At 43.6% G+C, this 26,236-nt stretch overlaps 1 protein-coding gene across 5 annotated transcripts in view; it reads left to right on the forward strand.

The window, feature by feature from the left end:
- LOC115204708 (dixin-A) overlaps window positions 1–26,236 on the forward strand; it is a 92,062-nt gene that overhangs the window by 30,247 nt on the left and 35,579 nt on the right. For all 5 annotated transcript variants that reach the window (XM_029770432.1, XM_029770436.1, XM_029770434.1 and 2 more), the window contains exons 8-11: window positions 6,725–6,811; window positions 8,490–8,543; window positions 14,412–14,462; window positions 23,228–23,362. In XM_029770432.1, coding sequence (XP_029626292.1) covers window positions 6,725–6,811; window positions 8,490–8,543; window positions 14,412–14,462; window positions 23,228–23,362 — 327 coding nt within the window. The remainder of the gene's footprint in view (window positions 1–6,724; window positions 6,812–8,489; window positions 8,544–14,411; window positions 14,463–23,227; window positions 23,363–26,236) is intronic.

Here is a 26,236-nt window from a genome sequence, read left to right on the forward strand (position 1 = left end):
AGAGCTGCAGAGATGGTTGTCCTTCTGGAAGGTTCTCCCATCACCACAGAGGAACACTGGAGCTCTGTCAGAGTGACCATCGGGTTCTTGGTTACCTCCCTGACCAAGGCCCTTCTCCTCCGATTGCTCAGTTTGGCCAGGCGGCCAGCTCTAGGAAGAGTCTTGGTGGTTCCAAACTTCTTCCATTTAAGAATGATGGGGCCACTGTGTTCTTGGGGACCTTCAATGCTGCAGAAATGTTTTGGTACCCTTCCCCAGATCTGTTCCTTGACACAATCCTGTCTCGGAGCTCTACGGATAATTTGTTCGACTTCATGGCTTGGTTTTTGCTTTGACATGCACTGTTAACTGTGGGACCTTATATAGACAGGTGTGTGCCTTTCCAAATCATGTCCAATCAATTGAATTTACCACTGGTGGACTCCAATCAAGTTGTAGAAACATCTCAAGGATGATCAATGAAAACAGGATGCACCTGAGTTCAATTTTGAGTTTCATAGTAAAGGGTCTGAATACTTATGTACATTTTATATTTCATTTTTTTCCCTCTATTTAAAAAATGTCTAACAACAGGTTTTTTGCTTTGTCATTATGGGGTATTGTGATGTCATTATGGGGTATTAGGACGTCATTATGGGGTATTAGGACGTCATTATGGGGTATAGCGTATAGATTGATGAGGATTTTGTTTCATTTAATCTATTTTAGAATAAGGCTGTAACGTAACAAAATGTGTAAAAAGTAAAGGGGTATGAATACTTTCCGAATGCACTGTAATTAAATCTGCTGTCATATTGTTGAGTAATGGAATACTGTAGTCTTTATATATTTGCTGTCACTTATTAAGCATCCTAAGTATTTCATATGTTTTGTGGTCCACTTAAAGGATTGCTGTAGATGGTGAGTTATTGTTTTTATTTTTCCTATTGCCATTATTTCATTTTTTTCCAAGTTAATTGTATAACCTGAACTTTTTGAGTATTCTGAAAATGTTTTTAGCAAAGGGGGTATTGATTTTTCAATATCGTTCAGGTATATCAGGAGATCATCTGCAAATAAGTTTAGTTTATATTCATGTTTACCAATTCTGATACCTGTTACATTTGGGTCCTGTCTAGTTGTTTCTGCAAACAGTTCAGTACAAACAGGAGGGTGGGAGAAGACATCCCTGTCTTGTGCCCTTTTTCTAAAGCAATTTCATCAGATAATGTATTATTTGTGTATTTTTTTTATATAGGTCATTTATTCAATATTTGTAATACATTTATTATTTGAGCTGGAAAATTTTAAGTTTTGAATAGAAAAGGCCATTCAAAATGGTTGAAAGTGTTAAACTTTGTTTCTAGAGAATGTTATTAGAGAAGGTCGATGTTTTTGTTTCTAGAGAATATTATTGGAGAAGGAATATGTTTATGTTTCTCAATTTTTTAAAATGTATTTCTTTATTGTGACACCTGCTGGATAGTTACGGTTTCACCAGCTAGAGCATTTTTTTATTTTTATTAAAAGACTCCAGCCACCCAAGTCATGGACTGTTCTCTCTGCTAGCGTACGTCATGCGGTATCGATGCACCAAGTCTGGAACCAACAGGACCCTGAACAGCTTCTATCCCCAAGCCAAAAGACTGCTAAACTAAACATTGACCCTTTTATTTTATTTTTACTAACTCAAGCATGACCCGTTGACTATGCACACACACTGGACCACACACTCACACATACTGACACCCCAACACACACACACACACACACACACACACACACACTACATATGCCCACACACACTGGACTCTACCCACACACTCACACATACTTACAATGACACCCCAACACACACACACACACACACACACACACACACACACACACACACACACACACACTACATACGCCCACACACACTGGACTCTACCCACACACTCTCACATACTGACACTGACACCCCAACACACACACACACACACACACTACATATGCCCACACACAGTGGACTCTACCCACACACTCACACATACTGACACTGACACCCCAACACACACACACACACACTACATACGCCCACACACACTGGACCACACACTTACACATACTGACACCCCAACACACACATACACCGACTACATACGCCCACACACACAACATGCACACCAATTTTAGAATAAGGCTGTAACGTATCAAAATGTAGAACAAGTCAAGGGGTCTGAATACTTTCCCGAATGTACTGTATATGTACATATCTACCTCAATTACCTCGTACCCCTGGTACTCCCTGTATATAGCCATGTTATTTTCTACTTCCTGTATATATAGCCATGTTATTTTCTACTTCCTGTATATATAAACATGTTATTTTCTACTTCCTGTATATATAGCCATGTTATTTTATACTTCCTGTATATATAGTCATGTTATTTTCTACTCCCTGTATATATAGCCATGTTATTTTCTACTCCCTGTATATATAACCATGTTATTTTCTACTTCCTGTATATATAAACATGTTATTTTCTACGTCCTGTATATATAGCCATGTTATTTTCTACTTCCTGTATATATAACCATGTTATTTTCTACTCCCTGTATATAGCCATGTTATTTTCTACTCCCTGTATATATAACCATGTTATTTTCTACTTCCTGTATATATTTACATTTACATTTAAGTCATTTAGCAGACGCTCTTATCCAGAGCGACTTACAAATTGGTGCATTCACCTTATGATATCCAGTGGAACAACCACTTTACAATAGTGCATCTAAATCTTTTGGGGGGGGGGGTTAGAAGGATTACTTTATCCTATCCCAGGTATTCCTTAAAGAGGTGGGGTTTCAGGTGTCTCCGGAAGGTGGTGATTGACTCCGCTGTCCTGGCGTCGTGAGGGAGCTTGTTCCACCATTGGGGTGCCAGAGCAGCGAACAGTTTTGACTGGGCTGAGCGGGAACTGTGCTTCCTCAGAGGTAGGGAGGCGAGCAGGCCAGAGGTGGATGAACGCAGTGCCCTTGTTTGGGTGTAGGGTCTGATCAGAGCCTGAAGGTACGGAGGTGCCGCTCCCCTCACAGCTCCGTAGGCAAGCACCATGGACTTGTAGCGGATGCGAGCTTCAACTGGAAGCCAGTGGAGAGAGCGGAGGAGCGGGGTGACGTGAGAGAACTTGGGAAGGTTGAACACCAGACGGGCTGCGGCGTTCTGGATGAGTTGTAGGGGTTTAATGGCACAGGCAGGGAGCCCAGCCAACAGCGAGTTGCAGTAATCCAGACGGGAGATGACAAGTGCCTGGACTAGGACCTGCGCCGCTTCCTGTGTGAGGCAGGGTCGTACTCTGCGAATGTTGTAGAGCATGAACCTACAGGATCGGGTCACCGCCTTGATGTTAGTGGAGAATGACAGGGTGTTGTCCAGGGTCACGCCAAGGTTCTTAGCACTCTGGGAGGAGGACACAAGGGAGTTGTCAACCGTGATGGTGAGATCATGGAACGGGCAGTCCTTCCCCGGGAGGAAGAGCAGCTCCGTCTTGCCGAGGTTCAGCTTGAGGTGGTGAGCCGTCATCCACACTGATATGTCTGCCAGACATGCAGAGATGCGATTCGCCACCTGGTTATCAGAAGGGGGAAAGGAGAAGATTAATTGTGTGTCGTCTGCGTAGCAATGATAGGAGAGACCATGTGAGGATATGACAGAGCCAAGTGACTTGGTGTATAGTGAGAATAGGAGAGGGCCTAGAACAGAGCCCTGGGGGACACCAGTGGTGAGAGCACGTGGTGCGGAGACAGATTCTCGCCACGCCACCTGGTAGGAGCGACCTGTCAGGTAGGACGCAATCCAAGCATGGGCCGCGCCGGAGATGCCCAGCTCGGAGAGGGTGGAGAGGAGGATCTGATGGTTCACAGTATCAAAGGCAGCAGATAGGTCTAGAAGGATGAGAGCAGAGGAGAGAGAGTTAGCTTTAGCAGTGCGGAGAGCCTACGTGACACAGAGAAGAGCAGTCTCAGTTGAATGCCCAGTCTTGAAACCTGACTGATTAGGATCAAGAAGGTCATTCTGAGAGAGATAGCAGGAGAGCTGGCCAAGGACAGCACGTTCAAGAGTTTTGGAGAGAAAAGAAAGAAGGGATACTGGTCTGTAGTTGTTGATATCGGAGGGATCGAGTGTAGGTTTTTTCAGAAGGGGTGCAACTCTCGCTCTCTTGAAGACGGAAGGGACGTAGCCAGCGGTCAAGGATGAGTTGATGAGCGAGGTGAGGTAGGGGAGAAGGTCTCCGGAAATGGTCTGGAGAAGAGAGGAGGGGATAGGGTCAAGTGGGCAGGTTGTTGGGCGGCCGGCCCTCACGAGACGCGAGATTTCATCTGGAGAGAGAGGGGAGAAAGAGGTCAAAGCACAGGGTAGGGCAGTGTGAGCAGGACCAGCGGTGTCGTTTGGCTTAGCAAACGAGGATCGGATGTCATCAGCCTTCTTTTCAAAATGGTTGACGAAGTCATCCGCAGAGAGAGAGGAGGGGGGGGAGGGGGAGGAGGATTCAGGATGGAGGAGAAGGTAGCAAAAAGCTTCCGAGGGTTAGAGGCAGATGCTTGGAATTTAGAGTGGTGGAAAGTGGCTTTAGCAGCAGAGACAGAAGAGGAAAATGTAGAGAGGAGGGCGTGAAAGGATGCCAGGTCCGCAGGGAGGCGAGTTTTCCTCCATTTCCGCTCGGCTGCCCGGAGCCCTGTCCTGTGAGCTCGCAGTGAGTCGTCGAGCCACGGAGCAGGAGGGGAGGACCGAGCCGGCCTGGAGGATAGGGGACAGAGAAAATCAAAGGATGCAGAAAGGGAGGAGAGGAGGGTTGAGGAGGCAGAATCAGGAGATAGGTTGGAGAAGGTTTGAGCAGAGGGAAGAGATGATAGGATGGAAGAGGAGAGAGTAGCGGGAGAGAGAGAGTGAAGGTTGGGACGGCGCAATACCATCCGAGTAGGGGCAGAGTGAGAAGTGTTGGATGAGAGCGAGAGGGAAAAGGATACAAGGTAGTGGTCGGAGACTTGGAGGGGAGTTGCAATGAGATTAGTGGAAGAACAGCATCTAGTAAAGATGAGGTCAAGCGTATTGCCTGCCCTGTGAGTATGGGGGGAAGGTGAGAGGGTGAGGTCAAAAGAGGAGAGGAGTGGAAAGAAGGAGGCAGAGAGGAATGAGTCAAAGGTAGACGTGGGGAGGTTAAAGTCACCCAGAACTGTGAGAGGTGAGCCATCCTCAGGGAAGGAACTTATCAAGGCGTCAAGCTCATTGATGAACTCTCCAAGGGAACCTGGAGGGCGATAAATGATAAGGATGTTAAGCTTGAAAGGGCTGGTAACTGTGACAGCATGGAATTCAAATGAGGAGATAGACAGATGGGTCAGGGGAGAAAGAGAGAATGTCCACTTGGGAGAGATGAGGATTCCAGTGCCAGCCACCACCCCGCTGGCTCGATGCTCTAGGGGTATGCGAGAACACGTGGGCAGACGAGGAGAGAGCAGTAGGAGTAGCAGTGTTATCTGTGGTAATCCATGTTTCCGTCAGCGCCAGGAAGTCTAGGGACTGGAGGGTAGCATAGGCTGAGATGAACTCAGCCTTGTTGGCCGGAGACCTGGAACTCCACGTGGGTCGTGCGCGCTGGGACCACCAGGTTAGAGTGGCAGCGGCCACGCGGTGTGAAGCGTTTGTATGGCCTGTGCAGAGGGGAGAGAACAGGGATAGACAGACACATAGTTGACAAGCTACAGAAGAGGCTACGCTAATGCAAAGGAGATTGGAATGACAAGTGGACTACACGTCTCGAATGTTCAGAAAGTTAAGCTTACGTTGCGAAAATCTTATTGACTAAAATTACGAAAATGCTAGCTAACTAACACAACACTACACTAATCAAGTCGTTCCGTTGTAATGTAATAGTTTCTACAGTGCTGCTAGTCGGTAGAAGTTGGCTATTATACAAAAGCAACTTTGTAGCTAGCTAACATAACATAACACTAATCAAGACGTTCCTTTGTAATGTATTTAGTTTCTACAATGCTGCTCGTCGGTAATAGTTGGCTAGGTATGGAACAATGGCGTCGCGGGGGACGGAAATAGCTGGCTAGCTAACCTAGCTAACCCTGCACTAGTCAAATCGTTCCGTTGTAATGTATTAGTATCTACAGCGCTGCTAGTCGGTAACGGTTGGCTAGCTAGCAGTGTTGACTAGCTAGCAGCTAGCAGTGTTGACTACGTTAGGAGGACGAAAAAATAGCTAGCCTCAATAATTACTCTAATTACTCTAAACTACACAATTATCTTTGATAGCTAAGAAAAATTGCTCAGATCAAACAAACCAAACCGTTGTAATATAAAGAAGTGTAATATTACCTGTGGAGCGAAGCGAAGTGCGACTGCTCGCTCCGGACCGGGTCATAACCATGTTATTTTCTACTTCCTGTATATATAACCATGTTATTTTCTACTTCCTGTATATATAACCATGTTATTTTTCTACTTCCTGTGTATATAGCCATTATATTGTTATTGTTATTCTTCGTGTCACTATTTAAATTTGTATTAAATTTCATCTGTCTTTAACTGCATTGTTTGAAAAGGACCCATAAGTAAGCATTTTACTGTTGGTCTACACCTGTTTTCAATGCTATTAGTTTGTGTGTGTGTGTGTGTGTGTGTGTGTGTGTCTGTGTGTGTGTGTGTGTGTGTCTGTGTGTGTGTGTGTGTGTGTGCGTGCATGTCTAGGCCCTGTTACTTCATGGGTCTCTGCCAGATGATGAGCAGGAGAAGTTGAATCTGACTCTGGGAGAAGATAACACTGAACAACAACTGGTAACCCAAACATCTTTTTATTTATTTCTCCTTTATTTAACCAGGTATTTACATATTATATATATATATATATATATATAACCCTTTATTTAACCAGGTAGGCTAGTTGAGAACAAGTCCTTTTATTTAACCAGGTGTATATATATATATAACCCTTTATTTAACCAGGTAGGCTAGTTGAGAACAAGTTCTTATTTACAACTGCAACCTGGCCAAGATAAAGCAAAGCAATTCGACACATACAACAACACAGTTACACATGGAGTAAAACAAACATACAGTCAATAATACAGTAGAAAAATCAAAATACAGCATGTGCAAATGAGGTAGGATAAGGGAGGTAAGGCAATAAATAGGCCATGGTGGCGAAGTAATTACAATATAGCAATTAAACACTGGAATGGTAGAATGTGCAGAAGATGAATGTTCAAGTAGAGATACTGGGGTGCAAAGGAGCAGGATAGATAGATAAATACAGTATGGGGATGAGGTAGTTGTTTGGGCTAAATTATAAATGGGCTATGTACAGGTGCAGTGATCTGTGAGCTGCTCTGACAGCTGGTGCTTAAAGCTAGTGAGGGAGATATGAGTCTCCAGCTTCAGTGATGTTTGCAGTTCGTTCCAGTCATTGGCAGCAGAGAACTGGAAGGAGAGGCGGCCAGAGGCGGCCAAAGGAGGAATTGGCTTTGGGGGTGACCAGTGAGATATACCTGCTGGAGCGTGTGCTACGGGTGGGTGCTGCTATGGTGACCAGTGAGCTGAGATAAGGTGGGGCTTTACCTAGCAAAGACTTGTAGATGACCTGGAGCCAGTGGGTTTGGCGACGAGTATGAAGCGAGGGCCAGCCAACGAGAGCGTACAGGTCGCAGTGGTGGGTAGTATATGGGGCTTTGGTGACAAAATGGATGGCACTGTGATAGACTGCTTCCAATTTGTTGAGTAGTGTGTTGGAGGCTATTTTGTAAATGACATCGTCGAGGATCGGTAGGATGGTCAGTTTTACGAGGGTATGTTTGGCAGCATGAGTGAAGGAGGCTTTGTTGCGAAATAGGAAGCCGATTCTAGATTTAATTTTGGATTGGAGATGCTTAATATGAGTCTGGAAGGAGAGTTTACAGTCTAACCAGACACCTAGGTATTTGTAGTTGTCCACATATTCTAAGTCAGAATCGTCCAGAGTAGTGATGCTGGACGGACGGGCAGGTGCAGGGCAGCGATCGGTTGAAAAGCATGCATTTAGTTTTACTAGCATTTAAGAGCAGTTGGAGGCAACGGAAGGAGTGTTGTATGGCATTGAAGCTCGTCTGGAGGTTAGTTAACACAGTGTCCAAAGAAGGGCCAGAGGTATACAGAATGTATCTCTCTCTCTCTCTCTCTCAACAACTGGTAACACCCAAACACAGCTCTCTCTCTAGGACAAATCTTTGTTCTCTGTGCAGATCATATTTCTCTTTCTGTGTGTGTGTGTGTGTGTGTGTGTGTGTGTGTGTGTGTGTGTGTGTGAGACAGGTATCAATTTTCTCTGTATTCATCAACTTTCCGTTTCCTATTTCTCACACACAGCCTCTCCCCTTCTGCTCTCTATCCCTCCCCTCGCTCTCTCTATCCCTCCTCTCTCCTCCCTCTCTCTATCCCTCCCCTCCCTCCTTCTCTCTATCCCTCCCTTCTCTCTCTCTAGGTGGTAATTCGTAGTCATCTAGATCAGAGTATGGAGGAGACTCGGGAGCTGAAGGTAAATACTGTTTTTCAGACTAACCGTTTTCCAGAACATTATCAACTGAATTAAGATGTAATGTTGACATACAGTGACTCATTTTGGCTCTGGTTGTTGTTGTTTTGGCTCTGTACTCCAACACTTTGGATTTGAAATGATACAGTGACTGAGGTTAGTGCAGACTGTCAGCTTTAATAATGATGGTATTTTCATCCATATCGGATGAACCATTTAGAAATGACAGCATTTGTATATAGTCCCCCCGTTTTAGGGGACCAAAAGTATTGGGACAAATTCACTTATGTGTTTTAAAGTAGTGAAAAGTTTAGTATTTGGTCCTATATTGCTAGCACACAATGATTACATCAAGCGTGAGACGACAAACTTGTTGGATGCATTTGCTGTTTGTTTTGGTTGTGTTTCAGATCATTTAGTGCCCAATAGAAATTAATGGTAAATAATGTATAGTGTCATTATGGAGTCACTTTTATTGTAAATAAGAATAGAAAATGTTTCTAAACACTTCTACATGAAACCTCTAGATTATATTATATATGTATGTATGTATGTATGTATGTATGTATGTATGTATGTATGTATGTATGTATGTATGTATGTATGTATGTATGTATGTATCTATGTATCTATGTATCTATCTATCTATCTATCTATGTATGTATGTATCTATGTATCTATGTATGTATGTATGTATGTATGTATGTATGTATGTATGTATGTATGTATGTATGTATGTATGTATGTATGTATGTATGTATGTATGTATGTATGTATGTATATGTATATGTATATGTATATGTATATATATATAGTATTCCCAAACTGGGGTACGCAATGCCGTCGGGGGTATGCCAAATAAAAATGTGATTTACATTTAAAATAAATAAATAAAATATTTTGTTTTAAAACAATTACTGCTTCGCATACAAGCCACTGAATTATACGCGTTACAGCTGGATGAGTCAACAGGCGTGGCGGGCCTGGCACAGCTCCTGGTATATGTCCGTTACGTTTATGGGGGTCAATTAAGGAAGACATTCTCTTCTGCAAACCACTGGGAACCAGGACAACAGGAGAGGATATTTTTTAAGTACTGGACAGCTTTGTGACATCAAATGGACTTTGGTGGTCAAGATGTGTTGGTATCTGTACTGATGGTGTAAAAGCCATGACAGGGAGACATAGTGGAGTGGTAACGCGCGTGCAAGCAGTTGCTCCCGACGCCACTTGGGTCCATTGCAGCATCCACCGAGAGGCTCTTGCTGCCAAGGGAATGCCTGACAGCTTGAAAGATGTTTTGGACACTACAGTGAAAATTATGGACAGTAAAGAAAACTAAACTCGTCTCCCAATTTAATAAAACGTGTCAATACTTTGCCCCTTGAGAACAAGGGCACTTCTGTGTGTTGTAAAAACGTTACATGGTCGCTGCCCATATCATTGCATAATGCAGAAAATACACGAGAGTTCAGGGGCCTTGTTTTAACAAAGTTCACCATTTTCACTGTAGTGTCCAAAACGTCTTTCAAGCTGTCAGGCATTCCCTTGGCAGCAAGAGCCTCTCGGTGGATGCTGCAGTGACTGACCATCCTACCGATCCTCGACTTTGGCGATGTCATTTACAAAATAGCCTCCAATACCCTACTCAACAAATTGGATGCAGTCTATCACAGTGCCATCCGTTTTGTCACCAAAGCCCCATATACTACCCACCACTGCGACCTGTACGCTCTCGTTGGCTGGCCTTCGCTTCATACTCGTCGCCAATCCCACTGGCTCCAGGTGATCTACAAGACCCTGTACTGTTGTGTAGTGATGCTTGAGTTGGAGGCGTGCATGGCCACGCAGTCATGGGTGAACAGAGAGTACAGGAAGGGGCTGAGCACACACCCTTGTGGGCCCCAGTGTTGAGGGTCAGTGAAGTGGAGATGTTGTTTCCTACCTTCACCACCTGGGGGCGGCCCGTCAGAAAGTCCAGGACCCAGTTGCACAGGGAGGGGTTGAGACCCAGGGCCTCCAGCTTAATGACGAGTTTGGAGGGTACTATGGTGTTGAATGCTGAGCTGTAATCGATGAACAGCATTCTTACATAGGTATTCCTCTTGTCTAGATGGGTTAGAGCAGTGTGCAGTGTGATGGTGATTGCATCATCTGTGGACCTATTGGGGCAGTATGCAAACTGAAGTGGGTCTAGGGTGTCAGGTAGGGTGGAGGTGATATGATCCTTGACTAGTCTCTCAAAGCACTTCATGATGACAGAAGTGAGTGCTACGGGGCGGTAGTCATTTAGTTCAGTTATCTTTGCCTTCTTGGGTGCAGGAACAATGGTAGCCATCTTGAAGCATGTGGAGACAACAGACTGGGATAGGGAGCAATTGAATGTATCTGGAAACACACCAGCCAACTGGTCTGCGCATGATCTGAGGACGCGGCTAGGGATGCCGTCTGGGCCTACAGCCTTGTGAGGGTTAACACGTTTAAATGTTTTACTCACGTCGGCCATGGAGAAGGGGGGGGGGAGGGGGCTCAGTCCTTGTTAGCGGGCCGCGACGGTGGCACTGCGTTATCCTCAAAGCGGGCAAAGACGTGGCTGTTTTTGTGGTCTGTGATTTCCTGTAGACCCTGCCAAATACGTCTCGTGTCTGAGCCGTTGAATTGCGACTCCACCTTGTCCCTGTACCGGCATTTTGCTTGTTTGATTGCCTTGCGGAGGGAATAGCTACACTGTTTATATACAGCCGTATTCCCAGACCTCTTTCCATGGTTAAATGAGGTGGATCGTGCTTTCAGTTTTGTGCGAATGCCGCCATCCATCCATGGTTTCTGGTTAGGGTAGGTTTTAATAGTCACAGTGGGTACAACATCTCCAATGCGCTTCATTATAAACGCACTCACCGAGCCAGCGTATAGGTCATGTAACTTTAATTTGCCTAATAACAAACTTGTATGCCATCTGTAAATACGAATAACATTGTTAAATTTTGAGCCTTGTTGGTTTAGCCACAGAAAAAAAGCAACCTTCCCACTAACCATGGTTGGCTGAGATAATGAGTGGGCTGGACATGCCGAGAGAGGAGTTCAGATTGGTCTGTCATACTATCTATTTGAGCTGGTCAGTCAGTGTTGGTAATCCTGTTGAACGCGGCTTTTAAAAAGTTTTATAGTGTAGTTGAGCTGCATAAGTATTGCTCTCCACTTTCTGAAGAATAAAGTATTGAAATCAGTGGAATTAGAGTTTGATAGCTAAAGAGATGGAGAAAACACCTGTCTCTGGATTACATCTTCAAACTAAAGGGCAACCGTGGTATGGCGTCCGTGACAGGGAGATGCGTCCATCATGCATGATTATGTATACGGGTAAGGTAGTCTAGCGTTAGCTAGCTACATTTTTAGATATTACATGTTTCTAATTTTGACAAAGTGGTTTCATTTCAAACTAAAGTGTACTGTTAGCTAGCTAGCTAACGTTAGCTGGCTGGCTCCCTGGCTAACGTTATGTGTATGGCGTTATTATTCGTATCCCAGAACCGTTTGCTTTGCTAGGTAGAGCCTAATGTTAGCTAGCTAACATTGAACCTGGTTGTTTAGCTACCTGCAGATTCATACAGGGTAGTAATGACATGATTTGGCACGATGTTCATTATTGTTTAACTAGCTAACGTTAGCAGGTATGCTCGTTAGCTAACGTTACGTGACGTGTGTGATCTTACACATTGTTTACCTAGCTAGGTTCATTGTTTACCTAGCTAAGTTCATTGTTTACCTAGCTAGGTTCATTGTTTACCTAGCTAGGTTCATTGTTTACCTAGCTAGGTTCATTGTTTATCTTGCTAGCTAGCTACATGTCTTAAGCTAAAGTGTACAGCACCGTTGAATATGGCCGGTGTCAGTAAACTTCGGCAAAAAAGCGTAATGAAATTGTTGCCAGCAAGGCTGGTTAGGCTGTTTTCATGTTATCCAGAGGTAAACAAATCATTGGCCAGAGTGTCAACTGTGTGCTCTGAACGCTCCGAGAGTGAAACGAGATGGGTGGGGCTAAAGCTTAAGAGGGTGTGAACGACACTGAATGGGTGTAGACAAAGAAGAGCTCTTCACTAGATACTTTTGAGAAAATGGCCTTTGAATGTTTTGGTGAGTTTACAAGTTTATCAGCTTTCAAAGCAGAATTACTTTCCCATTGTTCCTAAAAAAAAATGCATTGTATGATATACCATTATGTAGCTCTGTGTCTCTACTTTTATCCAATGTAAAAAACACAATTTCACATTTTTCTACATAAGACCGAATCCAGGTGGTGAGTCACATATTCTGCGCCAGATGTTATGTCTAGGCTACAAACCGTTATGAATGGAAAACGCAAATAGGTCATTTAATTTGTCATTGTCATTTCAATAGGCTACTGAATAGTATGTTTGTTTTTTTATTGTAATTTAACTTTTCAATGGTGTGCTTTGCTAGATGCTGAAAGGAGCCTCAGTTAGCCTGGCTCAGTTAGCCTAGATGTAAGCTGAACAATTGAGTGCCTTGCTTATTTAAAATGTACAATAGCGAGGCTTTTTCGACTTAAGAAAGTGCTTGTGTTGCCTATAATAGCCTGTAGGGTAGGATAGATATAGGTCTGTAGCAGTTTGGGTCTAGAGTGTCTCCCCATCTGAAGAGGGGGATGACCGCGGCAGCTTTCCAATCTTTGGGGATCTCAGACAATACGAAAGAGAGGTTGAACAGGCTAGTAATAGGGGTTACAACAATTTCTGCGGATATTTTTAGAAAGAGAGGGTCCAGATTGTCTAGCCCGGCTGATTTGTAGAGGTCCAGATTTTGCAGCTCTTTCAGAACATCAGCTATCTGGATTTGGGTGAAGGAGAAATGGGGAGGCTTGGGCGAGTTGCTGTGGGGGGTGCAGGGCTGTTGACCGGGGTAGGGGTAGCCAGGTGGAAAGCATGGCCAGCCATAGAGTAATGCTGTCTTATACCCCCCCCCCCCATAAAAGCTTGCACTTGTCTTTTTCTACTAGCACTGACTTTGATAAATAGTTTGAGGAAAATTGTATTTACTATGGTTGTGATATTTGGTTGTCCCACCTAGCTATCTGGACATGAATGTACTGACTATGACTGGTCCACCTAGCTATCTGGAGATGAATGTACTGACTATGACTGGTCCACCTAGCTATCTGGACATGAATGTACTGACTATGACTGGCCCACCTAGCTATCTGGAGATGAATGGACTGACTATGACTGGCCCACCTAGCTATCTGGAGATGAATGGACTGACTATGACTGGTCCACCTAGCTATCTGGAGATGAATGGACTGACTATGACTGGTCCACCTAGCTATCTGGAGATGAATGGACTGACTATGACTGGTCCACCTAGCTATCTGGAGATGAATGGACTGACTATGACTGGTCCACCTAGCTATCTGGAGATGAATGGACTGACTATGACTGGTCCACCTAGCTATCTGGAGATGAATGAACTGACTATGACTGGTCCACCTAGCTATCTGGAGATGAATGAACTGACTATGACTGGTCCACCTAGCTATCTGGAGATGAATGTACTGACTATGACTGGTCCACCTAGCTATCTGGAGATGAATGTACTGACTATGACTGGTCCACCTAGCTATCTGGAGATGAATGGACTGACTATGACTGGTCCACCTAGCTATCTGGAGATGAATGTACTGACTATGACTGGTCCACCTAGCTATCTGGAGATGAATGGACTGACTATGACTGGTCCACCTAGCTATCTGGAGATGAATGTACTGACTATGCTCTGGTCCACCTAGCTATCTGAAGATGAATGTACTGACTGGAAGTTAAATTACTAAGATGTGTGATGGTTGTGTTGTTACAGAGAGAGCTGTTGCGATGTAAACAGGAGGTACGGCACCTGCGTGGAGTCAAGGTGAGTCTAACACACACAGCTTACCAATATTCAAACCTTGACTGGAGGTTACCATGAAATTCTGGGCAAAAAGGCAAACTCATTTATTGAATCAGATGGCTCATTCATCACAAAACCTACTGATATAGCCAATTACTTTAATGATTTTTTCATTGGCAAGATTAGCAAATTTAGGGATGACATGCCAGCAACAAACGCTGACACTACACATCCAAGTATAACTGATCAAATTATGAAAGACAAGAATTGTAATTTTGAATTCCGTAAAGTGAGTGTGGAAGTAGTGAACAAATGATTGTCTATCAACAATGACAAGCCACTGAAGTCTGACAACTTGGATGGAAAATTACTGAGAATTATAGCAGATGATATTGCCACTCCTATTTTCCATATCTTTAATCTAAGCCTACTAGAAAGTGTGTTCCCTCAGGCCAAGGGGGAAGCTAAAGTCATTCTGCTACCCAAGAATAGTAAAGCCTCCTTTACTGGCTCAAACAGCCGACCAATCAGCCTGTTACCAACTTTTAGTAAACTTCTGGAAAAAATTGTGTTTGACCAGATACAATGCTATTTTACTGTAAACACGGCACTTACACAAATTACTGATGATTGGCTGAGATAAATTGATGATAAACAGATTGTGGGGGCTGTTTTGTTAGACTTCAGTGCGGCTTTTGACATTATTGATCATAGTCTGCTGCTGGAAAAACGTATGTGTTATGGCTTTACAGCCTCTGCTATAATGTGGATAAAGAGTTACACAGAAGGTGTTCTTTAATGGGAGCCTCCCCAACATAATCCAGGTAGAATCAGGAATTCCCCAGGGCAGCTGTCTAGGCCCCTTAGTCTTTTCAATCTTTACTAATGACATGTCACTGGCTTTGAGTAAGTGTGTCTATGTAATCCGATGACTCAACACTTTACACGTCAGCTACTACAGAGAGTGAAATCACTGCATCACTTAACAAAGAGCTGCAGTTAGTTTCAGAATGGGTGGCAAGGAATAAGTTAACTAAAAGCCTTGTATTTGGGACAAATCATTCACTGAACCCTAAACCTCAACTAAATCTTGTAATAAATAATGTGGAAATTGAGCAAATTGAAGTGACTAAACTGCTTGGAGTAATCCTAGATTGTAAACTGTCATGGTCAAAACATATTGATGCAGTAGTAGCTAAGATGGTGAGAAGTCTGTCCATAATAAAGCGCTGCTCTGCCTTCTTAACAACACTATCAACAAGGCAGGTCCTATAGGCCCTAGTTTTGTTGCACCTTGACTACTGTTCAGTCGTGTGGTCAGGTGCCACAAAGAGGGACCATGGAAAATTACAATTGTCTCAGAACAGAGCAGCACGGCTGGCCCTTAAATTTACACAGAGAGCTAACATTAATACTATGCATGTAAATCTCTCCTGGCTCAAAGTAGAGGAGAGATTGTCTTCATCACTACTTGTTTTTGTAATAAGTATTGATATGCTGAATGCACTGAGGTGTCTGTTTAAACAGCTCGGACACCCATACATACCCCACAAGACATGCCACCAGAGGTCTCTTTACAGTCCCCAAGTCCAGAACAGACTATGGGAGGTGCACAGTACTACATAGAGCCATGACTACATGGAACTCTATTCCACATCAAGTAACTGATGCCAGCAGTAAAATTAGATTTTAAAAAACAGATAAAAATACAGCTTATGGAACAGCGGGGGCTGTGAAGAGACACAAACAGACCTTATACACATGATAAGACATGCACTCTACACACACGTACTCATGGGATATATTAGTGGCCGGAGGGAACACACTAAATGTATTGGGTAAAGTGTTATGAAATGTAATATTTTAAATTGTATATAACTTCCTTAGTGGAACAAGCAAGATGGCGCTGGCAGACATGGAAGCTCTGCTTCTAACCGAATCCACTAATTTGAAGCGGTGTCCACATACTTTTGGCGTAGTAGTGTGTATACAGTACCAGTCAAACGTTTGGACACACCTACTCATTCAAGGGTTTTTCATTATTTTTACTATTTTCTACATTTACATATTTTATTTAACCTTTATTTATACAGGTTTTTCTCATTGAGATAACATCTCTTTCCAAGAGAGACCTGGTCCAATAGTAGCAGGGGGAACAACGTTTTAGACAAAACAACTTACACTAACACAACATTAAACACAACTATAAACACACATACATTACAACAAAAACATTTTACTAAAAAACACGAAAGTCTTGACTAAAAACAGCTGTCCTAAAGACAATTACACTCTTCTATGATATATACATCAATCAAGTGTTTAAACTCCACCAACGAAACTAGATCATCAAATTTTTACATTTACATTTAAGTCATTTAGCCGACGCTCTTATGCAGAGCGACTTACAAATTGGTGCATTCACCTTATGATATCCAGTGGAACAACCACTTTACAATAGTGCATCTAAATCTTTTAGAGGGGGGGTGGGGTTAGAAGGATTGCTTTATCCTATCCCAGGTATTCCTTAAATGTTCAGGATAGAATTCCAGGACCACGGAGCTAAGTAACTAAAACTATTTCTACCATGACCTGTTCTAATTTTTAGTACTGTTAGAAGCAAATGAGAATGGGACTGTAATTGATATTTATTTACCGACCTGACAAAAAAATAACAGAGATAAAATGGCATTTTACCCAATATGGCCTAATAAATCAGTGTATACTAGTGTTTAAGCCTACACAAGGTCAATGACGACCATCCAACAGCACTGTAGAGATCACAATGATGTGTTAGAAGTTTTTGATTTGTAATGAACCTGAGGGCTGCATGATATAATGAATCATGTGCTCTCAGGGTAGTGGTTAAGGCCTGCATATATATATATATAACATCACTAAAATCTAAAACCGGCAGTAATGTACATCGTACCAGCTCCTTCCTGGCCTCCAGAGAAAAACAAGCCTTATGCCGGTAATAAAAACCTCTCAGCTTGAGCTTCCTTATCAAGTTCTCTACATACACAGTGAAGCTCAGCTTATCAACCCACACACCCAAATATTTGTACACTTTAACTTGCTCTATAGTATGTCCAGCCAATGTAGCAATGGCATGATTACTAACATGCCTGGTATTTGAAAATACCATGCATTTTGTTTTACCCGAATTTAGAACCAGCTTTAAATCATACAGATTCTGTTGTATGATGTTAAATGCTCTTTGGGCATTTTCAAAGGATAAAGATAAACTACTACCACTTGAATAAAGAACAGTATCATCTGCATAAAAATGAACATCCGCTGTTTCAATAAGATCCCCAATGTTGTTGATATACAAAATGAACAACAGTGGGCCCAAAGTAGAACCTTGCGGAACACCTGAGCACACCTCTATGGACTCAGATTTACAACCATCCACCATTACACATTATGTACGATTTGATAAGTAATTTATAAACCAATTCAGAGCAAGATCAGTAATTCCACAACATTTTAACCTTTGCACTAACACAGCATGGTCCACGGTGTCAAAAGCCTTCGACAAATCAATAAAAACAGACACACAATGTAACTTCTTGTCAAGAGCACAGTGGATGTCATTTTAAACATTCAATGTTGCTTGTAGATTAATAGTGAAGACATCAAAGCTATGAAATAACACATATGGAATCATGTAGTAACCAAAGCGGTGTTAAACAAATCAAAATATATTTTATCTTTGAGATTCTTCAAAGTAGTCACCCTTTGCCTTGATGACAGCTTTGTACACTCTTGGCATTCTCTCAAATAGCTTCATGAGGTAGTCACCTGGAATGCATTTCAATTAACAGGGGTGCCTTGTTACAAGTTAATTTGTGGAATTTCTTTCCTTCGTAATGCGTTTGAGCCAATCAGTTGTGTTGTGACAAGGTAGGGGTGGTATACAGAAGATAGCCCTATTTGGTAAAAGACCAAGTCCATATTATGGCAAGAACAGCTCATATAAGCAAAGAGAAACGACAGTCCATCATTACTTTAAGAAATGAAGGTCAGTCAGTATGGAACATTTCAAGAAATTTGAAAGTTTCTTCAAGTGCAGTCGCAAAAACCATCAAGCGCTATGATGAAACTGGCTCTCATGAGGACCGCCACAGTAAAGGAAGACCCAGGGTTACCTCTGCTGCAGAGGATAAGTTCATTAGAGATACCAGCCTCAGAAATTGCAGCGGTCGACACCGGCCTCGGGTGTCGACCGCAAAAACCTGCCTACATCCTGGTTTACTCTCTCCACCTGCCCATTACTCTCGGGGTGAAACCCTGAAGTAAGGCTGATTGAGACCGCCAGACGTTCCATGAACGCCTTCCAGACGTGAATTGGGGACCTCGATCAGACACTATATCCTCAGGCACCCCGTAGTGCCGGAAGACGTGTGTAAACAAGGCCTCCGCAGTCTGTAGGGCCGTAGGGAGACCGGGCAGAGGGAGGAGACGACAGGACTTCGAGAACCGATCCAGAACGACCAGGATCGTGGTGTTACCCTGTGAGGGGGAGATCGATTAGAAAATCCACCGATAGGTGCGACCAAGGCCATTGTGGAATGGGTAAGGGGTGTAGCTTCCCTCTGGGCAGGTGCCTAGGAGCCTTACACTGGGCGCACACCAAGCTGGAGGAAACATAAACCCTCACGTCCTTAGCCAAGGTAGGCCACCAGTACCTCCCGCTCAGCACACTGTCCGACCGATCCCAGGATGACCAGAGGAGGGTGACGTGTGGGCCAACCGGTCAATAGATCAACCGGTCACGAACAGCAGATGGGACGTACAGACACCCAGCGGGACACTGGACGGGAGCGGGCTCTGCACGTAACGCCTGCTAAATGTTCACGTCCAGCTCCCACACTACCGGCGCCACCAAGCAGGAGGCGGGGAGGCTGGGAGTATGGCAGTGGGATCCATGGGCCGCTCCTTTGTGTCATACAGCTTGGGCCGCTCCTTCTGCCTTCACGTTCTGGGAGCCTGGTCTGTAGGAAAGGGTAAACACAAAACGGGTGAAAAACATGGCCCACCTTGCCTGGCAAGGGTTCAATCTCCTCGTTGTCCTGATGTACTCCAGATTGCGGTGGTCAGTCCAGATGATATATTGTATTATACAGATACTTTTCATGCATATTTATGCATATTTATGCATGTAATGTGATTCCATTTGTGGAATGGTTCCATATGTGTTATTTCATGGTTTTGATGTCTTCACTATTATTATACAATGTAGAAAATAGTAAAAATAAAGAAAAACCCTGGAATGAGTAGGTCTGTCCAAACTTTTGACTGGCACTGTACAGTGCCTTGTGAAAGTATTCACCCCCCTTGGAATTTTTCCTATTTTGTTGCCCTACAACCTGGAATTAAAATAGATTTTTGGGGGGTTTGTATCATTTGATTTACACAACATGCCTACCACTTTGAAGATGCAAAATAATTTTTATTGTGAAACAAACAAGAAATAAGACAAAATAACAGACAACTTGAGCATGTATAACTATTCACCCCCCCCCCCCCAAAGTCAATACTTTGTAGAGCCACCTTTTGCAGCAATTACAGCTGCAAGTCTCTTGGGGTATGTCTCTATAAGCTTGGCACATCTAGCCACTGGGATTTTTGCCCATTCTTCAAGGCAAAACTGCTCCAGCTCCTTCAAGTGGGATGGCTTCCTGCTGGTGTACAGCAATCTTTTAAATCATACCACAGATTCTCAATTGGATTGAGGTCTGGGCTTTGACTAGGCCATTCCAAGACATTTAAATGTTTCCCCTTAAACCACTCAAGTGTTGCTTTAGCAGTATGCTTAGGGTCATTGTCCTGCTGGAAGGTGAACCTCTGTCCCAGTCTCAAATCTCTGGAAGACTGAAACAGGTTTCCCTCAAGAATTTCCCTGTATTTAGCGCCATCCATCACTCCTTCAATTCTGACCAGTTTCCCAGTCCCTGCCAATGAAAAACATCCCCACAGCATGATGCTGCCACCACGCTTCACTGTGGGCATGGTGTTCTCGGGGTGATGAGAGGTGTTGGGTTTGTGCCAGACATAGCGTTTTCCTTGATGGCCAAAAAGCTCAATTTTAGTCTCATCTGGCCAGAGTACCTTCTTCCATATCTTTGGGGAGTTTCCCACATGCCTTTTGGCAAACTTGTTTGCTTATTTTTTCTTTAACCTCTTTGGGCTAGGGGGCGGTATTTTGACGTCCGGATGAAAAGCGTGCCCAAAGTAAACTGCCTGTTACTCAGGCCCAGAAACTAGGATATGCATATGCAGTTTCTAAAACTTAAAATAATGTCTGTGAGTATAACAGAACTGATATGGCAGGCGAAACCCCGAGGACAAACCATCCAAAAAAAATAAAAAATTCAGCCTACCACTGTTTCCAATGGCTGTCATGTTTATTATGAGGCGAAATCCTCCCAGATTGCAGTTCCTAGGGCTTCCACTAGATGTCAACAGTCTTTAGAAAGAGTTTCAGGCTTGCTTTTGGAAAAATGAGCTAGAATTTGTAGTTTTTGGCTGTAGTGTTTTGGCTGTAGTGTTTTCATGCGCGTGGATGAGAGCGCGTTCTTTGTTATTTATCTCCAGTAAAGACAGTAACGATTCTCCGTCTTAAATTTGATCGTTTATTTACGTATTAGGGTACCTGAGGTTTGATTATAAACGTTGTTTGGCATGTTTGGTGAAGTTTATTGGTAACGTTTGGGATTCATTTTGTATGCATTTTGAAGGAGGGAAACCGGTGGATTATTGAATGAAGCGTGCCAGCTAAACTGAGTTTTTGTGGTTATAAAGAAGGACTTTATCGAACAAAAGGACCATTTGTGATGTAGCTGGGACCTTTTGGAGTGCCAACAGAAGAAGATCTTCAAAGGTAAGGCTTTTATTATATCGCTATTTCTGACTTTCGTGGCGCACCTGCCTGGTTGAAAAATGTTTTTCATGCTTTTGTATGCGGGGCGCTGTCCTCAGATAATCGCATGGTGTGCTTTCGCCGTAAAGCCTTTTTGAAATCTGACACAGCGGCTGGATTAACAAGAAGTTAATCTTTATTTTGATGTATGACACTTGTATTTTCATGGATGTTAAATATTTCTATTTCTGTCATTTGAATTTCGCGCTCTGCAATTTCACCGGATGTTGTCGAGGTGGGTCGCTAGCGGAACGCCTGCACCAGAAAGGTTATGCAATGGCTTTTTTTCTGGCCATTCTTCCGTAAAGCCCAGCTCTGTGGAGTGTATGGCTTAATGTGGTCCTATGGACAGATACTCCAACCTCCGCTGTGGAGCTTTGCAGCTCCTTCAGGGTTATCTTTGGTCTCTTTGTTGCCTCTCTGATTAATGCCCTCCTTGCCTGGTCCGTGAGTTTTGGTGGGCGACCCACTCTTGGCAGGTTTGTTGTGGTGCCATATTCTTACCATTTTTTAATAATGGATTTAATGGTTCTCCGTGGGATGTTCATCCCACGTTCATCCACCTCTGGCCTGCTCGCCTCCCTACCTCTGAGGAAGCACAGCTCCCGCTCAGCCCAGTCAAAACTGTTCGCTGCTCTGGCACCCCAATGGTGGAACAAGCTCCCTCACGACGCCAGGACAGCGGAGTCAATCACCACCTTCCGGAGACACCTGAAACCCCACCTCTTTAAGGAATACCTGGGATAGGATAAAGTAATCCTTCTACCCCCCCCCCCCCCCCCCCCAAAAGATTTAGATGCACTATTGTAAAGTGGTTTTTCCACTGGATATCTTAAGGTGAATGCACCAATTTGTAAGTCGCTCTGGATAAGAGCGTCTGCTAAATGACTTAAATGTAAATGTAATGTTCAAAGTTTCCGATATTTTTTTAGAACCCAACCCTGATCTGTACTTCTCCACAACTTTGTCCCTGACCTGTTTGGAGAGCTCCTTGGTCTTCATGGTGCTGCTTGCTTGGTGGTGCCCCTTGCTTAGTGGTGTTGCAGACTCTGGGGTATTTCAGAACAGGCGATTATATATACTGAGATCATGTGACAGATCATGTGACACTTAGATTGCACACAGGTGGACTTTATTTAATTAATAATTAACTTCTGAAGGTAATTGGTTGCACCAGATCTTATTTAGGGGCTTCATAACAAAGGGGGTGAATACATATGAACACACCACTTTTCCATTTGATATTTTCTTAGGATTTAGAAGTTATTTTTTTCATTTCACTTCACCAATTTGGACTATTTTGTGTTTGTCCGTTACATGAAATCCAAATAAAAATACATTTAAATTACAGGTTGTAATGCAACAAAATAGGAAAAACACCAAGGGGGGTGAATACTATTGCAAGGCACAGTATATGATATGGTCATTATTTGAACTGGCTAGCCAGCTAACTTAACACTAATGAACCAGAACATTGTTTTTTCATAGTTTTGATGTGTTCACTATTATTATACAATGTAGAGAATAGTAAAAATAAAGAAGTGTTGTGTGTGTGTGTGTGTGTGCTCTCTCTGTGTGCTCTCTCTCTCTCTCTCTCTCTCTCTCTCTCTCTCTCTCTCTCTCTCTCTCTCTCTCTCTCTCTCTCTCTCTCTCTCTCTCTGTGTGTGTGTGTGCTCTGTGTGTGTGTATGTGCTCTCTCTGTGTGCTCTCTCTCTTTCTCTGTGTGTGTGTGTGTGCTCTCTCTGTGTGTGTGTGTGTGTGTGTGTGTGTGTGTGTGTGTGTGTGTGTGTGTGTGTGTGTGTGTGTGTGTGTGTGTGTGTGTGTGTGTGTGTGTGTGTGTGTGTGTGTGTGTGTGTAGGAGGCACAGCAGCAAAGGTTGTTTGCCCAGGAGGAGTGTATGTTGCAGCTTAAACAGGAGCAGCTCAGAGCCAGCATGACCCAGGACCAACTCAGCAGAGCCAGCATGACCCAGGACCAACTCAGCAGCCTCAACGTACGACACACACATACCGCATGCGCACTCTCACTCACTCTCTCACACACATGCACACACATGCACACACACACACACACACTCTCACTCTCACGCACACACACACACATACCGCATGCACACACACATACCGCATGCGCACACTCACTCACTCACTCACTCACTCACACACACACACTCTCACTCACTCACATTTAAAAACTTTATTTGAATAATTCAAGCATTTCATAGGTCATGGATATATGGACTCTAATGGAGACAGAAAGCACCTTCTCCATACAGCTAGGCTGCCCATGACGGCTAACACAGAACAGTACCTCGTTGCTTTGCCTTGGTTTTAGACAGACCTGCAATCTGAAGGCCACATACTGGCAGCCTATGTACATGGCAGAGACTTCCAAATACCAGCGCTACAAGTTTGCAGTGATAACCAGGTCTGTCCAGACATGACACGAGGGGCTGGTATTTTACTAACTTGTCAGCACACGTCTGCTCCATGTAGGAGTCAAAAGAGCAACACACATAAAAAATGTTAACCTCCCTCTGGCGTCCTTAACTAAACTCAGTAAGGTCATCTGATAACATCAGTTACTTTTGGATTCATTTCCCTTTTATAAGGCATCAGAAGAAGACAGAAAGGATTCATCCAAATGCATTTGGTGCGTCATCATAGTGGTTGAACAAACTTAAACTTACACCTTTTTTCAACTCTGAATTGAATATCATAGAGAAACACTCTTTCTGAATTAAAAAGTGATCAAAGAAGTTACTGTAATCACATTTTATCACTAAATGTATTCGCTATAATTTCTGACGATCGACAAAAACTTTTGAACATTAGATCGGCAGTTACTAACTAACCTCAATTTCGGCTTTGGCTTTGACTCATCCGCCCTGGGCTCTTTATGTACCTCCGATCTCAGGCGCTCCCAAGAGGGAACGCCTGCAAAAAAAGGCAAGAGATCAGGCGTCCTGTTGAGACTAAAGCAAATGGAAAACTGGCCACCACTTCCCTCCATTCTATTGGCCAATCATTTGAAAATAAGATGGATGACCTCCTATCAACGGGACTCTCGTAACTGCAATATGATTTGTTTTTCTGAAACATGGCTTTCGGACAAGATACCTCCCATTGCTATCCAACCCCATGGATTCTCCATTCACCTGAGCAGACGGGTCATTGGATTCAGGGGATTCCGGAGGGGGAGGAGTATGTCTCTTCATCAACAACAGATGCTGTGCAGACTTCTCAACCTATTGTTCACCCATCTTGGAATACGTAATGGTCAAATGCCGACCCTTCTACCTCCCGAGAGAGTTTTCATCTGTTATCATGACTGCTGTATATTTTCCACCTCAGGACAACAACAACAAGCTGGCACTAACCAACTGTACGAGGCTATAAACAAGCAGGAAGCCATGCACCCGTAGGCTGCTTTTCTTGTTGCCTATTATTTTTTTTCTTCCGTGATGCCTAACTTTTATCATCAGGTCTCCTTCGCCACTAGGGGCGATAATGACCTAAACCACTGTTACTGTTACAACCCACAAGCAAGCATACAAGGCCCTCCCTCGTCCCTCCTTTGGCAAATCAGATCATGTCTCTATACTCGTGGTTCCTGTTTACAAAACTAAGTTGAAACAGGAAGTACCTGTGATGCGCTCTGTTGAGAAATGGTCCTCTGAATCAGAGGCTATGTTTCAGCACTGCTTTGCTAGCACTGCGTTGATGGGCATATGTTTCAGGACTCCGCCGATAGCATCGACGAGCTAACCACCTCTGTCTCGGGCTTCATCAGGAAATTAATCCCCACATTGAAGGTTCGCTGCTTCCCCAATCAAAAGCCCTGGATTAACACTCAGGTACGCACTAGACTAAAGGAGAGAGCTACCGCACACAGGGCTATTGCAGCCAACCCCAAGGATACGCCTGAGGATGTGTACAAGAAGTCCCGCTACGACCTCCGTAGAGCCATCAACCTGGAAAATGGACAATATAAGAACAAGGTGGATTCCACATCGATGGAGCTGCAGTGGAGAGGGTCAAGTTCCTCTGTGTCCACATCACTGAGGACTTCACATGGTCCTCTCACACCATAACAGCAATGTCACTCTTCTCCCTCAGGAGGCTGAAACGATTTGGCATGGCCCCTCAGATTCTCAGGAACTTTTACAGCTGCACCATTGGAGAACATCCATAAATCAAATCAAATCAAATTTTATTTGTCACATACACATGGTTAGCAGATGTTAATGCGAGTGTAGCGAAATGCTTGTGCTTTTAGTTCCGACCATGTAGTAATATCTAACAAGTAATCTAACAATTTCACAACAACTACCTTATACACACAAGTGTAAAGAAATGAATAAGAATATGTACATAAAAATATATGAATGAGTGATGGCTGAACGGCATAGGCAAGATGCAGTAGATGGTATAGAGTACAGTATATACATATGAGATGAGTAATGCAGAGTATGTAAACATTATATAAAGTGGCATTGTTTAAAGTGACTATTGATACATCTATTACATCCAATTCATAATTATTAAAGTGGCTAGAGATTGAGTCAGTATGTTGACAGCAGCCTCTCTGTGTTAGTGACGGCTGTTTAACAGTCTGATGGCCTTGAGATAGAAGCTGTTTTTCAGTCTCTCGGTTCCAGCTTTGATGCACCTGTACTGACCTCTCCTTCTGGATGATAGCGCGGTGAACAGGCAGTGGCTCGGGTGGTTGTTGTCCTTGATGATCTTTTTGGCCTTCCTGTGACATCGGGTGGTGTAGGTGTCCTGGAGGGCAGGTAGTTTGCCCCCGGTGATGCGTTGTGCAGACCTCACTACCCTCTGGAGAGCCTTACGATTGTGGGCGGGGC

Source organism: Salmo trutta, chromosome 12, assembly GCF_901001165.1.
Source record: "Salmo trutta chromosome 12, fSalTru1.1, whole genome shotgun sequence".
Taxonomy (NCBI): domain Eukaryota; kingdom Metazoa; phylum Chordata; class Actinopteri; order Salmoniformes; family Salmonidae; genus Salmo; species Salmo trutta.